This window comes from Ailuropoda melanoleuca, chromosome 4 (assembly GCF_002007445.2).
Source record: "Ailuropoda melanoleuca isolate Jingjing chromosome 4, ASM200744v2, whole genome shotgun sequence".
Lineage (NCBI taxonomy): Eukaryota > Metazoa > Chordata > Mammalia > Carnivora > Ursidae > Ailuropoda > Ailuropoda melanoleuca.
Window position 1 is genome coordinate 67,185,009 of NC_048221.1, and position 18,244 is coordinate 67,203,252.

Below are 18,244 nucleotides of genomic sequence, written 5' to 3' on the forward strand. Positions count from 1 at the left end.
CCAGCCAGATCTGCCCTTTTTAAGCTCCCAAACTATAATGTGGTAGCACATTTGTTAGGTACTTATGATACTGTGGAGAGCTCATACTTCATATGGGCTGAAATGTTGTTTCTAATTACATTTACTATTAATATTAGAGTGCCTTCATCTCACGATTTTTTTCATTTCTCTTGTGTTTTTTATCTTGCCTCAATTTATTCTTCATAGAAAGTGTGTATGACGCTAGTTTCTGGTATAGATTTGGCTTTTTTTTTTTTTTAAGATTTTATTTATTTATTTGACAGAGATAGAGACAGCCAGCGAGAGACGGAACACAAGGGGGGAGCTCGATCCCATAACGCCGGGATCACGCCCTGAGCCGGAGGCAGACGCTTAACCGCTGTGCCACCCAGGCGCCCCTGGCTTTTTTTTTTTTTTTTTTTTAATTGGCGTCATTTACATTTTTCTCTCACAGTACTGCAGAGTTCTTCTAAAATTATTTTTACTTGGCTAACTAGCCAAGAGACACATTTCAGACTACCCCCAATGACTTCTGGTAATATTGTATCAGAAAATATACTCTTGGTTTTCAGGTGGTTAAGAATGAATAGTTTACTCTCAGTGTCTGTAAACATTCTTTCTGCTGTAGGAGAAAGGGCAAGAAGTTGTATACATATTTTCATACCTGTTTTTTTCCTTTCCTGAGATCATAGTGTAGAAACTGGAAATCCTCATCCATTTTAGTTATTCTGGAAATACTTCATATGCGAAATGAGATTTGAGAAAGTCTTAATGATTCTGTATGAATTGTTTGAGGGTGAATTGTGGTAAATATTAAAGTCATGATGATTAAAATATTTAAACTGTGCATGCAGTTTTGTCATCCTACTCTGCAGTTATTTTTCCCCCTCATGTAAGGTTGTCGGCCATTAACTTTTTAAAGCTCAGATGTGTGTCTTTTCATGGGTAGAATGTCTTATTCTTAAGTGTTTAAGAAAGATTTTATATTGCATTAGAGCCACTAAAACAGAGGGAGAGGAAATAAACTAGGAAAACAGGTGGCTCACTGATGAAAAACTCCCATCATTCAGACATTGATTTTTCATGAAGCTTATTTTCCCCAAGTATTAAACTCTTAAATTGGTGTTACTTTTTTGTTTCAGCATCAAAGCTGGACGACTGCTGTCCTGCATTCCCTATCAGCTGTACAGCAAGCCGTCCAACATGCAGAAAGGTCTCAACTTTAATCCTGCGTGCAAAGCTGAAGAATCTGTGCCAGGTCCAAGCAGTGTAGCCAAACAGCTCAACAACAGGGTGTAAGTTTGTCTCCATTGAGGAAACCATTGCTAAAGCAGTGGTTACAGGCCCTGCTTTGCTGAAGATAGAAACAAACACAAAACCTGGCCCTTCATCTATATTAAATATGTTAAAATTCGTGTGTGCGTGTCTTACCTAAAAATTATTTTTATTGTGGAAGTTTCATAAATAAAATGTAAATTAGAAAGCTTTTCTAGTCATTTTAGATTCCCATGTTAAACTAATGGATCTTAAATTATTAGAAATAAAATTTCCCATGGATTTTCCTGAAAGTAATTATTTCCATATAAATAATTTGCTGTAGAATGTTGCTTTCTCAAAAACCGAACGAACTGTGCCAGGTATACTTTTGTTGTATGCTATATACATAATGAAAATGTTTACATTTCTAGGTAGTTTTTGAAAAATTCCAAATTCCTAGCAGGTTTACATATATAAACATTTTTATATCAGTAAAAACTTAGTTGGTGACTCTCACTGTTACAGTTAGAGGTAACTCTAGACTTGAGTCCATGTGGCAGGTTTTAAAAAATATACTGATTAAGCTTTAATTGCAATGATCTTGGGTAAAGTGGTTTCATGATTAATTGGTGTGTTGCCTGCCTTCTCCTTATTTACTAAATTGCTTGCTTTGGGAGTTAGATGTATTTTTTTAAAGGCCAGGAGTCTAATTAACCTGGGGGGGAATCCGATGTCACTACCTTCCTTAGTTTTTGTTGTTGTCATTTGTTTTTTAGCTTGAGTTCAATTCTAAGCATATTCACGTGTTTTTCACATTACCTGACACTTTTGATTTTTTTAGTACCATCAACGTGCATAACAAATAATATCAGAAAATCTTTCTGAATGCACAACTTTAGCTCTTTTTCTTACTCAAATTCATAAAAATAGAAAATATGTGTTTTTTTGAAATTCTTTGTGCCAATTTAGCAAGAATTTACCCTATTAGATTGTACTTTTTAATACATGTACACTTTTGCCTAATTAATGTATATTACTAGTGATATATTTCCACTACAGCTACTTCATGAATATCCATTGTCTAGGCTGAAAAACTACAGTACGTAAAGAATGTATATTAGCTTTGTGTTTATTGCCAATATATGCATTTCTGTTGCATATGTTGCTAGTATATGTGGAAAGAATCTCAACTGTTTGTGACACAGAAAACTAGACATCAGGCTTTTCTGATTTACTTCACTTTTGTTGCTGTCTGTGATCTTTATTTTTTGGTATATTCAATACATTTTTTAATTCCTTTGAAATTCTTTTATGTGATTTCTTGTTCCCTTGCTTTCTCTTTATCTCAAGGGCCAGACATGTAACAAATTAGGTTTTCTTTCCTTCCTCTTTTAATCATTTCCTGTTGGTCGTTCTTTTCTCTTTCACTGGCATGATCATCCTTGAGGATTGGACCTAAATCAGAGTTGGCTGTCATATACCATGAGATGGTTCAGCCAGACAGAGCCAACCCAGAAATGGGTGGCAGTGTTTTGCATCTGACGCACGTGTGACTTCTCTGTGTATTCAGACTGTTATTACTAATATATCATGTTGGTATTAGAATGAAGGACTTTAGATTAAACCTGGTAATACTGTGGTAACCTCACCAGTGCCTGGGTACCATGTATCAGGCAATCTTCTCTGGAGCCTGAACTATAATTGGATTAATGGTGTGGGTGTTTCTAAATGGAATGAATTACTGTTCTGTAATTCAGGTTTTTGTATTTGTTATTTAGATAATTTTTGTGAATGCAAATAAATTTTGTCTTTATTATAGAGCATTACCAGGCAAACATCTAGAGGAGTCACAGTGTGAATTTAGCAGAGCATTTGTCATAGGTCCTACCTTTATAAACTTGTCATCAAGAAACTTGGTTCAGATTGCCTTGGACCTCCCTGGCATCTGAATATGCTTTTCTTTTTTTTTTTTCTTTTTTTAAAAGATTTTATTTATTTATTTGACAGAGAGAGAGCACAAGTAGACAGAGTGGTAGACAGAGGGAGAGGGAGAAGCAGGCTCCCCGATGAACAGAGAGTCCAACATGGGGCTCCATCCCAGGGCGCTGGGATCATGACCTGAGCTGAAGGCAGGTGCTCAACCGACTGAGCCACTCAGGTGCCCCATGAATGTGCTTTTCTTAGAAATGAAATGCCATTTCCTCTGTTAATAAGTGAGTGTCCTCATTTTTCTAGGTGTATTTTTTTCTGAATTACACATATACATTAACCTGGTTCTTTTTATCTACTCATGTAACAGTGGGCCCCATTAATGGATTAGTACGTATAGTCTGTCAGTCTTCCTGAGTGAAACTAACTGGCTCTAGGATTGTAGCAGTATTGGATTTAATGTGTTGAACAGTGCCTTACATAAAACTAAAACTAGGAATATCATTCAAATAAAGTTTCTTACCCATTTTTATGGGAGCTTTTTATATTGAGTCCCATGATTTATTGACTTCCTGGTAAATGGCAGACACTGTGCTTCAAACTGGATATTTAGAGATTACAGGTTCCATTTAATTTTTAGTGGGACAAATAATTGAAAATAGTTTTTATTTCTCTTCAATCTGAGATTCCATTGTATTTCTTCTTTGGGAGTGCTTCAAGTTTGAAAAAATAACGAAACCCTACAAGACTGTTCATGTTCTAGAATTTTCCTAGTTACCTTGCTACTTTGATTTAGCTAAGAATTATCTTTTGTTGGGAGAGAAAGAATATAAAATTTATGGCTTACTTTTTCAGAGAAATACTGACGTATATATCTCTAAGACCATGTTTACATTAAAAATTGTTTTAACCTGAAAGTCACACATTAATTGAAATTAAATCTTCTTTCCTGCTATAGAAATCACATAATTAAGAAGGTTGAGACAGAAAATGAAGTCAAAGTCAATGGAGTGAATAGTTGGAATGAAGAAGATGCAAATAATTTTAGTTTTACTGAGCTGGAGCAGATCTTTCCAGGAAGGAAACAAAACGGAATTCCGCATCACAGAGACAGCGCTGCCATTTTTAATGGACACACTCCTAGCTCTAATGGTGCCTTAAAGACACAGGATTGCTTGGTGCCCTTGGGCCACAGTGTTGCCAGCAGGCTTTCTCCAGACTTCACCCAGGAGGAGGAGCAGGCTGAGAAGAGCCGCACTGACTTCAGAGACTGCGTTGTGCAGCAGTCGCCACAAAGCACTAGAAACACAGATGCCATGCGGAATCCACACAGAACTAATTCCTTCTCCTTATCATCTTTGCACAGTAACACTAAAATAAACGGTGCTCACTACTCCGCTGTTCAGGGGCCTTCAAGCACAAAAAGCACTTCTTCAGTACCTACTCTTAGCAAGGCAGCACCTTCAGTGCCATCCAAACCCTCAGATTGCAATTTTATTTCAGACTTCTATTCCCGCTCAAGACTGCATCACATATCAATGTGGAAGTGTGAATTGACTGAATTTGTCAATACCCTACAAAGACAAAGTAGTGGTATCTTTCCAGGAAGGGAAAAGTTAAAAAAAATGAAAACAGGCAGGTCTGCACTTGTTGTAACTGACACAGGTAGATACTTACTAAAATTGTTTTCTTAAGAAACAATCATGCTTGACCATTTTGTTCTTCAGCTGTCATTGGTATACTGATCAATACTAAGCTCTTATAATAGTACAGAGAAAAAACAAGCGTGGTAAAAATGTTCAGATTTGGGGAACCTGGGGAGCATGTACAGGGATTCTTTATTTCAAAATAAAACAGTTAAAACCTAGAAAAAAAAATGCTGTGCTTGTTACAGCAAGCATAGCAGATTGTAGAAAGCTTTCTTACTTATTAAAGCATTTTTTTTATAAATTTAGATTTAAATGCGGCTAACAATATTTTTAGATAATCTAAACAGTAACAAAGTTGAGATTCTGACCATTCTTTCCTCATGTAGACCTTGTCAGTTGTTGGAAGTTTTGAACTGTGTAAAATATTATGTGTATTATATTCAGTGCATAAGCTCCTGTAAGAATAAATTGGTTTGGCAAGAGTAACTGTTAATTCCAGAAGCTGACATCTTAATGATTTTTAAATTATTAAATAACTGACATAATAGCTATTGTAATTATAGTGGTAAACTTGTAGTGAGAGTATTTTCACATAAAAGTAGATGGGTTAATTGTATTTTATTTTTTAATACTTTTCTTGTCTTCAAAAGGAAACAAAACCAACAATTACAGGCTATATTTCTGTGCAGTCATTATTGATTAGTATCTGCTTTGAGGTTTGTGATGCTTTTTACAGAATGTATGGTTTTGTTTTGTTTTTTGGAGAGAGATCTCAAATTATCTAATACTGCCCTTCAACTTAATAGCTGTGGAAACTGAGGTACAGAGGGAAGCTCATGGTTCTGTCCTAGAGTGCTAGATCTTCTCCATGTGTGGGTTTTTTTCTGTTATGTTTTGTTGTGTTTGATGTATTCCTAAATGCTTTCTGTTACTTAGGAAACATTTCAGAATAATGTAATAGCTGTTAGATTATCCATACATCATCGTGGACCTTAAATGGTAAAAGTCATTTAATTTTGAAAGCTTCAAAGAACTATTACAAATTAGTTTCATGAATGGGAATAAAATGCTAAATTTCTATATTGTATGAAAGCATTCAGTAGGTATATGGTATATGCATTCTGTACTACTTGAATTGTTTAAAGCAGTTATTTTGGGTTGTTTGCATTATGTTTCTATAATACTTCTATACAGCAGAATTATGATTGTTAAGATTTATAAATCATTTCTTGAGATAATATAGAGGGTAGCAAGGAAGTGCATGGCTTTGGAGTTCGATAATATACCCTGAATCCGAATCCTGGCTCTGCCACTCTGACACTGCAGGACCATGGGCCAGTTAGTTCACCTCTCTGGGTCTCAGTTTCCTCTTCAGGGTGGAGCGATAGGTAGTCCATGATGCTCACCTCATGGGCTTCTGAGCTTAGGGAAGATAACATGAACAAAGGCTCCGTGCCTGGCATGTAGTGAGAACTTGGCAAATGCTTTCACAGTCACAGTTTGGTAAATGGAGTAGTCTGAACCTTTGGGGAGTAAAAATGTAAGTTTTGGGAAACCTGTCATGAAGACCTACCTTCAGTACTGGTATTCTTTATCAGCAGAAAACTTCTTTATGAGATTAGTAGAACTTTTTATAAGCTCAGGGTTCTTATTTCCAAGACTTGTGTAACTTGGACAAGGACCAGGGAAAAGGGCTAAGGATGAAACTGATGAAGAAGAAAGCTCTTGTTGTGGCTGGATTGGTTAAAGTAGCCCTGATAAATCAAAATATGTAGCTTAGGGTAATTAGAAGGCAGAGTCCTTAGGAGAGGACACTCAGCTTTGTCTTTTTTTTTTTTTTTAAAGATTTTATTTATTTATTTGACAGAGATAGAGACAGCCAGCAAGAGAGGGAACACAAGCAGGGGGAGTGGGAGAGGAAGAAGCAGGCTCATAGCTGAGGAGCCTGATGTGGGGCTCGATCCCATAATGCCGGGATCACGCCCTGAGCCGAAGGCAGACGCTTAACCGCTGTGCCACCCAGGCGCCCCTCTGCTTTGTCTTCTTGAAAGTGGCATATATGCTTCAGAGCTGATTTTTGAGAGTGTTTAATGGTCTAAGGAGGAAAGTTCATATACATTTATATGTATACGGATTTATATGTAGATTTTTGTTTTATAGACTTTTCTAAATATATCTAGGGCAACAGTATGATGGCTTGAGGGCTCAAGTCAGACTGCCTGCGGTTGATTACCAGCTCAGCCTCTTCTTACAGGCTGCATAACATAATTATTAACATAATACTAATCTGTAAAATGGGCATAAGATTACTTATCTCAGCATTGTTGTGAGAATTTAAATAAACATTAACCTCTTATAGCAGTGCTTGACACCTACCCAACAATAACAGTAGCAATTTTTACTGGTTTTTTGTTTGTTTTGTTTTGTTTAATCAGGGAATGTTTGTAGACTGCATGGAATCCTGATCATTTAAAGTTACTTAGCTCCATTTAACTAACTATATGAAAACACCTTTATACATTTTAATAAAATGTTTGGCACACAGAAATAACCTTAAGATAAGCATTTAGATATACTTTAAAGACTTAATTATTAGGATATAGATTAGGAAAACATGGTATCTTCATAATTGATTTCAAATTCTGCTTGGAAACTAAATGTGTGTCTTTGGATTACTTTTAGAGCCAAAGAAATTGAAATTGGACGTCTCTTGAGGTGGTTAGAAATGGTCTGTAATAGATTCTGTATTTTTTTTTTTTGAGACTTCGTTCTACTTATAGGCACTTAAAAATACAGTTTCTAAAATTAAATAGACCTGATTTTTTTAAACATTAAAAAGTAGTTTGGGGTTTGAATGTTCTCTTTTTCCTTCTAGGAAATATGTCAGTATTGAGTTCACCCAGGCATCAGAGCTGTATAATGCATGTTGATATGGATTGCTTCTTTGTATCAGTGGGTATACGAAATAGACCAGATCTCAAAGGTCTGTATTTTTGTTTATATTTTAAGAAAATTGATAATATTGTTATATGTTCTAAAGGATCTAAAAATCTTCTTTGAGAAATATTTATTCTAATTTTCCTTGGCAAAATAAATTCCTGCTTCCATATTTTCTGGACTCCATTATCAAGAAAGATAAAGGGAAGTTAGAAATGCTTTTTTCTCCCTAAAGAGGTCAGGTCTTTAGGGAAGAATACTCCCCTTCACCTGAAGGATCTGTCATCTAAGACTAATAGAGACCGGTATTGGGCATTTTCTATATTTTTATATATTTACTCTTACTTTGTTGTTAAATGGAAATTTTGTGGTAGCGTATGTCTGCATCTTGGGTCACTGTGCTTTCTCTCTCTTGAATAAATAACTTGATTAACTGTCCTGATGCTACTGCACATTCCAGCCTTTTGGTTAGAGAATAATTTTGCGTTATTGAATATTGCTAAGATACGCTGTCATCTTTGTTTTAATGGACTTTCAGGTATTTGTGAGCTAGGCAGTACTTTTAAAAACAGTTATTCTGGGTTTTTCAGTAGTTCTCTCTGTGCTTGAAAGACGTTAACTATTAGCATTTTCTTCTGAGAGTCTGTTCTTCCTTTAAGGAGAGCACAGAAGCTGCTGGGTTAATACTGGGGCTTTGTTTTTGTCACGAGTAGCTACTGCTTCAGCTTTGAAAGGAGTTTGGAATGTTAAAGAATTGGGTTTAGCCTGACGAGTCACTCTGATACATAGTTTTTTTTAATTCTCACAACGAGTGCATTCAATAACATATACATGAATTATCCCTGCTATTACTTCAAAAGTTAACAGTTCTCTTGTAATTTAATGCACACACAAAGAAATGGTACATGAGAGATTTTATAACTGAACCAAAAACTGAGAAACTGTATTCTCACATTTGATTATATAGTAGGTCAGATTGTGGTTCCTCTGCATATACATTTGTTTCTCTTGCTGAAAAATTGGAAGATTAGTTTAGATGTTGCCTTACTTTTCTGATACGAGAAATATAAAACAGCTAGATATAGTTGGTTTTTCTTTCCCCCTCCCACCCCTCTAATTTGAATCTAGGATCAGACTTGACTTGCAAAAAACCAAACAAAAACAATGGGAAGCAAAGTAATAGCATTGCTTTTAAGTTGAATAAATGCATCAAAGTTGTCATAAGTAGTTTTCTTTTAGGGGGGTGTTGGGAGACTTAGATGATCTTTGCATGGCAATTGATAGTTTTCAAAGATGTTAGCTCCTTTATGGATTAATGCCTCGAGAAGGCTAAAGAAAAAAATGTATTTTTTAAATCTTGTGAAAAATTTTCCTTTACATGTTGTCAGTGTTAACATCCCTGTACCTAGATTTAAAAATAATTTTTTTTCTTTTCCTCACAGGAAAACCAGTGGCTGTTACAAGTAACAGAGGCACAGGAAGGGCACCTTTACGTCCTGGTGCTAACCCCCAGCTGGAGTGGCAGTATTACCAGAATAAAGTCCTGAAAGGCAGAGCAGGTACAAATGAGCTCTCTTTGAAGTCACAGTGCTCCTGTTGAAGACGTCTGGATTTTGCTGCTGGTATTCTTGTTACCGAGATGAAAGAGTTGAAATAATTAGCTTTTTCATTCAGGGTTTTAAAGGTGTCAGTAACATTTTAAAGCAAAACCTGTATGCAGTACAAATGACTGATTCATGGTCCTGCTTTGTTGAGTGGATGATATTTTCCTGGGACAGAGAGTGAAGAATATTTTTTAAGGTGTGATTAGTTTGCTTTGCATACATTTAGATTGAGGATGAAAATAAAATCCTGGCCATCACTTCATGGGAGCCTCTAGACCAGAGAGTTAATTACTAGTTGTTTGGTCACTGATGACAGTAAAGATACTAAAGTTCATGTTGCTAAAGATTTGTATGAGGCAGTGGAATAAGGAACAGTAGGACTTTATTTATTGCAATAAGAAGATGAATACCAGAACTCATTTCCCATGTCTTTGCTAAACCTGCTTCAACATTTTCTTGCCTCGCTGGCCTTTGAATTTTTGTTATTAATAAATAAAAATCATAACTTAGACTATTCACAATATTATTAAGATTTTTTTTTATCTCTTTTTCACCCTGAGTAAATTCCCTGAGAAATAGTTTCTTGGAAATTAAATTCTTTGTCATTGATGAGTTTCCTCATGGATGTCTGCAAAGCCAAATTTTTTTTTAAATTAGTTTTCTGGAAAAATACCAATCAGAAAGTAGTCAGAAATTAGGTACACAATGGAATGGAAGGCAAGCAGTTAAATTTCATCCTGATTTTTCTGGTTCCTAGTTTTTATTATGAAAACTTGGGATTATTTTAAAAATGATTTCATTGAAGTTAAGGCAAAAGGAAAGCCACTGGACATTTCTGAGGACCTTTTTTGGGATTACAGTCTTTTTGTTGGCTGTGATTATCTGTTTACATGGTATGAGTACAAAACAGTGATGATAGATAGGTCTTTGTGCTTCATGTGTATCTGTATTTTCCAGATTTCCTAAAGCTTTTTTTGGTTTTTAAATCTTTTAAGAGATTTTTGAGAGTCTAGCATTTTGTGTGTCATGAATAGGTCTTGGGGTAGCCAGTATTGAGCTCGTTAACACTTAGTTGTGTTATGGTATGTGATAATATGGGTAGTTTCTGAAGTACTGGTTGTGTGGTTTTGTGGTAGGTTGGTTTTTCTTTCTGTATTTTCAATGTGGCATTAAAAGATGAAATCTTAAGTTCTAGAAAACAAACAAGTAGCTTAAGGAAATGCATAATACTTGTTACCTATTGGTCACTCAGTAAAAACCTCACTGAAAGAATGTTGAAAGAAGGAAAAATACCTTGGACATATAGCATTCGGTAATGTCGGTCAGTTACCCAGCGCTCAGTTCCTCCAGGTGCGTAGAACCTTGCATTTGTCGCTCACGTCTGTAGTTCAGTATCCGTCCAGAAGTTGGGCCTTGGCAAGCACACATTCCTTAGGAGTAGCAGAGAACGAGTTCTCTTTCGTCTTTCCTTCCTTCACAAGTGATCTGACCATACGCAGTTTATTAATAGAATACAGTCATTGGTGACTTTTAATTATCTTCATCAGTTTAGCCACTGGATTTTCATAACGTTGTAGTGACCTTTTATAATTCACATCCCCTCCACCTCTAAATGTGGGTGGTAAGTTAGAAGGTAAATATTAGGAGAAATATTGAAAATTCACTTGCCATTGAAAACTGTCAAAAATAGATGTTTCTGTCACTGGAAAAGGTGAATATGATACTTTGCATTTTATGTTCTTTCTTTAACTTAATATCATTCACTTTTATTTCCTAAGCCTTTGACCCATTAGGAGCTTACCAAAAATATTTATAACATAAAATGGACAGATTGTCCTTTATTACAAAGTTTGATTGCTGCTAGCCTTGTACTTAGAACTTGTTTTTTCAATGCCTTTGTTCTTCTTTCCTTGTTATTCCCTGCTCTTTCTTTCTCTGGGTCCTTATCAGTCATGACACCAAATTTTAAAATATCGAGGATCGATTTAGGAATTAGAACTTTTGGCTTCTGCACACTAGCTTTAAAAAAAATTTCAGTTCTGATGTTTTGGCTTGTATGTCTAAGCAAAGTATTAGAACAGATAGCATCTTCAGCCCTTTATAGGTAGAAACTTTAGTTTCTTATTCGTCATATTCAAAAACTCTTTGTCTAAAACGGACCAGTGTAAGCAGGGGCTCTCCATCCATGACTTCCTTTGGAAGCTGCTTCCTGAGCCATACTCAGCAGTGACGCTTCTCATTGATGGCCTCATTATTTGGAATCCATTTATACTCAAGATTTTGTGGTTGGGGCCTTTACCTCTTCCTGGATTCCAGGATGCAGATGTTTTCTTATCCCTTCGACAACTTCAGTGTTCACTCTAAAGAACAACAGTTTTTAAAATCGTGTTAGTTATAGATTTATTCTCAGCGATTTCTTTTTCACAGACTTGGGTCCTGGCTTCTGATTTCTCCAACCGTTCCTCCACATTCTCCATGTGCCCGTCTAGTTTGTCAAGTTTTGATGAGCAGTTCTCTACTTTGCCCTCCAGTGAGGACAGTGTGTCCCTGAATTTCCCTGAATCTCCCTTGAAGCAACTCACTGCGCTCGTGGAGGGATCCACGCACTCTGCTGCACTGTGGAAAAGGTCAGCCAGCCCAGTGAAGAGAAACACGAGGTGGTGCCTCTCAGGCAGGGCATTGGGAGCCCAGGGACCACAGACACTGATCTCACCTCAAGCATGATTTTTCTGTAATTTTCAAGACAAGTATCGTAGATTATTTGACTAGACCTTCACATATTAAGTCCCCTAGCTCCCCAGCTTTTAAGGCATAAGGTCATGGTTATACCTGTAAAAGGCAGCTGGTTTGTGGCTCTTCAAGCTTCAACTCTCTTTGTTGTTGTTTGGTTTAGTAGCAGCCTCTCTTGAACTGTGATACTGACAATCCTGAAATTCTTGCAGATTTTCAGCTTAGAATAATGGACTATGAAAGCGGATATTTAGCCTTCTAAGATGCTTCAGAAAAATGGGGAAGTCTGCATTCTGTTTTTAATTTTTCATGGTATAGCATACATTTATCATAATATATCAGGAATCATGGCTCAAATTATATACTCTGCTGTTTTAATTTTTGGGATTTGAGCCCATTAAGGTACCAGTCCTTAACATGTTGATTTGCATTTATGCTTGGCGTGTATGGGTGCCGGAATCCAAAAATGCATACATGGGTTGCATAGCTGGGTAGAAGGTGTTGATAATTTCTGGAGTCAAACCAGGAAGAGTTGTTTCAGCCCATAAAGCTAGACACTTTGCCATGTGTTTCTGGCGGTGCTCTAACTTGGCTGATTTCTCAAGCAACGTTATGTCTCTGAAATAAGCAGAAAAGAAATACTGGGTTAGCTAGTTATATATTGTTAGAATGTACTCAAAAATAGGTTTGTCTAGAATTAATTGAAATGGTATATCTTGTCCTCTTTTACTAACTAATGGCATTTTTGTTCATAGTATTAGAACGATGGCTGAGATTGTGTTTTAAGATGTTTTTAAAGCATATTCTTGGAACGTAGTAATATCCCAAGAGACCAAGAGCTGAAGTTGTGTTTTAATCTCTCTCAATTGCTAGTGAAGCTAAAGGTGGTAAAGGAAGTAAAGTGGCATGCAGTCAGTGCTCTCTAGACATGTGCTTTTATAATCTTGAGTGAAGCTGTGAATTTGGCTTGGATATTAAATTCTAGTGAGCGGTACTATTTAGGCTAGAGTTGTTTTCTGTGAAGCAGTTGGTATTCTGATCACACTTGAATGTTTTTTATTCAGCGTGCGTTGTTAAACCATTAAGTAGAATTTACTGGAAGGGGGGCAGTGCTGTGAAGCTTTTTTACCTGATGTGTGTTCAAAAGAAAAATCTTAAATTTAGGATGAAACCTCTTTCTGGTATGTGACCTACTGAATTGTTTGATCGAATGACTTGTAGGAAATTGGTGTTTGTTGAGCGTGGTATTAAGTAGATTTCAGTTTTGCAGGTAGTTTATTTAGAAAACAGCAAAGAACATTCAAAGAAATGTATATTTTCCATTAACTGTTTCGCATTACAGGGAGCTATATAATCCTTTCAAGAATATAGGAGGGGATTCATCTTCCTGATAACCTTTCATCCTTTTTCATCTCAAGAGACTGTTAAAGGGATAGTTTATATTTTTCTTTTGATATATTTTGTAAAAAAAAAAAAAAAAAAAAAAGAGAGAGAGAGAGAGAGAGAGAGGAAGAAAGAAAAAGAAAAGAAAAAAACCCCAAACCTTTACCAAAACAGAACACTTTGAATTTATTATATGTTTTTGTCTGACCACTGGTGAAGTATATAATGAAAGCAAACCATTTTAGAGCTGTAGGTTTTCTTTTATTAAGTAAGAAGACCAATACCAATGGATATAACTGTATTTGGAATTTATTAAACATTTGTATATGAAACGAATGGAAAATATATTTCTTGAATGAAAGTTAAGGAGAGTGAGTTTTTGATGTATAATCATTAAATTTTATTATTTTTAAAGCAGAGATACCAGATGCATCACTGTGGGAGAACCAGGACTCTGCACAAGCAAACGGGATTGATTCTGTTTTGTCAAAGGCTGAAATTGCCTCTTGTAGTTATGAAGCCAGGTATGTGGAAATTAAGTGTGTTGTAATCCTTAAAAATAATTTGCTTAATCATTTTTACAGACTCTTTTGAAGTGGATTCAGATGTGCCAGTCAGACCTGTGTTACACACATGTTATGGGAAGAAATATTTCAGGGCTTAATCCCTTCTTTTTTCCTTTCACAAATGCTAGATAACTTTAAATAAATACTTTAGTTTCCTGATGAATCAGTAGGTCCGGTCCGACACTAGAAACCAAAAGAAGTTGGACTTTGTCTTTTTTTTTTTTTAGGATTTTATTTATTTATTTGAGAGAGAGAGAGAGGCAGAACACAAGCAGGGGGAGGGGTAAGGGGGAGGGAGAAGCAGACTCCCCACTGAGCAGGGGAGCCTGGTGTGGGGCTTGATCACAGAACTTCAGGATCATGACCTGAGCTGAAGGCAGACACTTAACCGATTGAGCCACACATGCGCCGCATGGACATTGTCATTTTTAAACCATTGTCTTTTGAAGCATGGAATTAAAGAGTTAGATTTTTTTTTAAATTTTTTGAATATTTTGTTTATTCACTTGAGAGAGAGTTTGAGGAGAGGGGCAGAGCGGGAAGGAGAGAAAGGGAAAGAATTCCAAGCAGACTGAACACTGAGCGTGGAGCCCAACATGGGACTTGATCCCACGACATGAACCGAAACCAAGAGCTGGACGCTCAACTGAGTGAGCCACCCAGGCTCCCCAAAGAATTAGATATTTTTTAATGGGAGAGGGCCTTAATGTTCTTCTGATATAATCATTCTTTTTTGTAGCTAAGAAAAATGCCTTGTAATTTAAAACTAACACTTAGTATTTTCTTCAAAATAATGTTAAAACTTGATCACCTATTAAATTACAAGTAAATAATTCCATATTGGCATACCCAATTATCTCCTCACTTAAAATTGTAGAGTGTTGTCAACTCATTAGTAGCAACTTTGTAGATCTTTATCTTACTCTAAACTTAACTCTCATTACAATGGGCTGTTTCAGTACAAGAAGAAACAGACATATGTATGTGTTCCTCATACTTAAAAAAATCAATCATCTAAAAATAATTGTAATAGTTGTAAAACTAGAGGGAGTAGTAATGAACTGATTAAAAGAACAATCTTTATTTTTTCTTGATAACTGAACAGATGTTTTTACCTTTATAACACAGCGCAAGCATTTACACATTGTTAGCAAGTGTAAAAGTAATAATAAACAGTCCTCTACCAGTTATATTTTTCAGTCTTTTTTATTTATGGTTTTGTCATTCATAACTTGTTATTGAGATATAATTGACAATACAACCATTACATTAGTTTCAGGTGTACATCATAATGATTTGATATCTGATTAAAAGTTGGGATTGTTCAAGCAAGTCTAATAAGAACAGAAAATATTTCAAAATTATCTAACTGAAATAGTTTAAAATCTTGCCGATTATTTTATTTAAAAGATATTTAAGAAAACTTTATAAACGTGCATAATTATATTTACTTTCCTTTTATGACATGTGAAACTCTTACTCCTAGACTAATTTTGCCTTTCTTATTGACAAAATTATGTTTTAACCTTTCTCATTGTTAGTTGATAATGTAGCCCAGGAGTTGAAAACTTCAGTAAAAATGATAAGTCAAATACTGATACATTCTGGATTATTGTATTTTTATTAGCCCAGGCAGTTTAGAGCTGATTTTGTGTTGTGCTCAGTAAGTCTAGTCTTTTTCCCCACGAATTTATTGTGTGATGACGTGTGTCTGGTGGCTGGACAGTTGTGTTCATATCTGGAGGGCGTGGTGAAGCTCAGGAATGCTCTGTCAGTGTTTGAGTTTTGCTCAACTGGTGGTAAAGTGAACCCCCCTCCCCCCCGGTACGGCCTGAAGGGTGTCCCTTCTCATTCGGCACCCCCAAGTTGAGTGCTGGCCGGCGCGTTGGGGGAGGGGCGCAGGGCTAGCACATCTGCCTCAAGGGTAAAAGTATTTTCTGTTACTGAAGGCTTTGGAGTCAAGTAGCCACAGCTGTGTCTGGGCTCTAAGCTTCTTTTGGTGTTTGGATGTTGCATTCGTACTGTGTCAGAGAGAGTGACTGTTGAGGCGAATGTATTGCAGAATAATTGGGGTGACAATATGTAGGCCAGATACTGTGCAGCAAGCCACTTAGGTGGTGATTGTTTTAAGGAGATACTTAAAGGGATGAAAATGAATTTGAGTGAAAGTTGGAAAAAAAGCCCATACAATCCACAGCAATGGCGTTTTGTTTCTTAATTGTGATTTTCATTTTGTAGAAACCTGTTGATAATGAAAGTCTCTAGAAAATAATTCTCAGATACCCCGTTCTTGTGGCTGTCCCATTATTATATTTTCTTTAGGTGAGAAGATTTTTAAAAATATGTATATTCACAATTGCATCAGAGAAGTATTTCTGGGGTTGGAGTGGGGACTAGATTGTGGGGACGGTCATCCCATTTTTATGCATCGATGAGTTTCCAATAGACACAGACTAATAATGGGTCCGCAAAGGATGGTGTGTGCACATGAGATGGTAGAAATCATGGAAAGATAGGATGTGTATACAAAGGCTAGAATATGCATTACTGTTACTTCTGTTCATCAGAAAGAGCAAGCTTTATACATAGTAAGTGAGAGGTAGATACGCAGAAGAATATGTAATGATAGATACCCTCGAAACATTTATTTTTTAAGATCAAAAATCATGTTTAAATGATTTTGTAAGGACGCTTTACTGATTTTAGTGATACGGATACCTGTTAACGTATTGAATGGGCAGTGACCTACATGTGCAGTGTAAGCCTGCGAGTAATCGCTTTCTGCAGCACACACGGTGAAGTGTTGGTAGTTTGTCCTGCGTGGGACCTAGTTGGCAGGAACAGATACGTCACTGTAGCAAAATCACTTCTGACTGTTGTGTATTTGCCTTTACTCATTTATTTTCTATGAAACAAATCCAGTTCCCCAACTACCAACTCAGAGTGTTTTGCTTCCCTTAGTTATGGGAAATCTCTTAGTTTTCCTTTTTTGTTTGTGATTTCCTTATGTTGTCTCGTGGCTTCTAAACACTTCTATCCAAGCTGTATATGTGCACAAGTACGTAAGTAGGTGTATGATGTTTCGCTAAGAAATACGTCCCTGAAAATTTCTGAATAAGTGAAAAATATGAAAATGAAATTATTGTAAATATAAGAATATGGTATTTATAGAATTATGTAACACATTTTTCAAAAAATGAATAATTACCTTTAATTTGTAAGCTTAGCTTTTGCGTGCTGAGCCTATATATCCAGCATTATTGAAAATGTCTTAAATTGTATATAATTCTGTATAGACTTAAACTATTCTATGTGTACTTCTCTGCCTTACAGAATAAGGCCCGTTGACTATAATCTGTCCTTTGCTGAATGAGTGCAGGGTTGTCCTTGTGAATATCATGGATTCTGTTTTGTTCACGTCTTTTGCCTATCACCTTGCAGAATGCCCGAGACATAAATTTTTCTTGAATGAGTGAAAAAATTTTCTTCAGTGTGCTGTTTGTCAGTTGTCACTTTTTTTCCTGTCGCTTTTCCTTCCTATTAGATATTTCTCATCTACTGGGAGCTTTGCAATCAGATAATTTATTACTGTTTCTGTGTCCATAAGAAATGCATATGATTTTGCCTTTACCTCTGAGTAACTTGGAGGATTCTTTTCCTTCTTGGCTCTCGGTGGCCTGAGATGGGGAGGATGCCAGAGACCTCTGAGTAGTTGAAGCTTAGTATTTGTAAATTGTTTCTCCAAACAGGGCATACACCGCCATACTAAGTAAGCACTTAGTAAATATTTATTGAATGAATGTATAGAATAACTATTTGGTGTATTTACATAGGAGTATGTAATCTGGTGAAACAGTGCTTATTATTTCGTTTGTGTTTTTACTTTAAAGTATTTTTTTTCTGATGATTCATTGCAGAGTGGTCAAATGGAATTTTACTAATTATGTATAATTCCATGATTCTAGTTTTGTGCTGAATGCTCCAAATATCAAAGGTAATGTGGGGCATTGAGACACGCAAAAGATTTAAAATTTACCATTTTCGATTAGGTCCCTCAAAGTTCTGGAACCCTGGCTCCTGCCCAGAGTGATGTCCTACCATATACAATGCTGTTGGCATCTCAACCACTGTGGAGCCACTTCAGGAGCATGGAATTGGTCAATTGGGAATTGGGTGGTAATAGGATGAG

The 18,244-nt window shown here is 36.1% G+C and overlaps 1 protein-coding gene across 9 annotated transcripts in view; it reads left to right on the plus strand.

Annotated features, from left to right (window-relative positions):
* The window catches only part of REV1 (REV1 DNA directed polymerase), a 66,418-nt gene that overhangs the window by 24,894 nt on the left and 23,280 nt on the right, over nt 1-18,244 (plus strand). For 5 of the 9 annotated variants that reach the window (XR_004624827.1, XM_002919954.4, XM_011225876.3 and 2 more), the window contains exons 4-8: nt 1,143-1,295; nt 4,145-4,851; nt 7,711-7,818; nt 9,215-9,331; nt 13,905-14,013. Coding sequence is in view for 5 of the 9 variants with exons in the window: in XM_002919954.4 (XP_002920000.1) it covers nt 1,143-1,295; nt 4,145-4,851; nt 7,711-7,818; nt 9,215-9,331; nt 13,905-14,013 (1,194 nt within the window). In the remaining 4 variants the exon portion in view is untranslated. Of the gene's footprint in view, nt 1-1,142; nt 1,296-4,144; nt 4,852-7,710; nt 7,819-9,214; nt 9,332-11,835; nt 12,004-13,904; nt 14,014-18,104; nt 18,232-18,244 lie in introns of those variants that run through there. The other 4 variants (XM_011225874.3, XM_019800421.2, XM_019800419.2 and 1 more) reach the window with 4 other exon arrangements.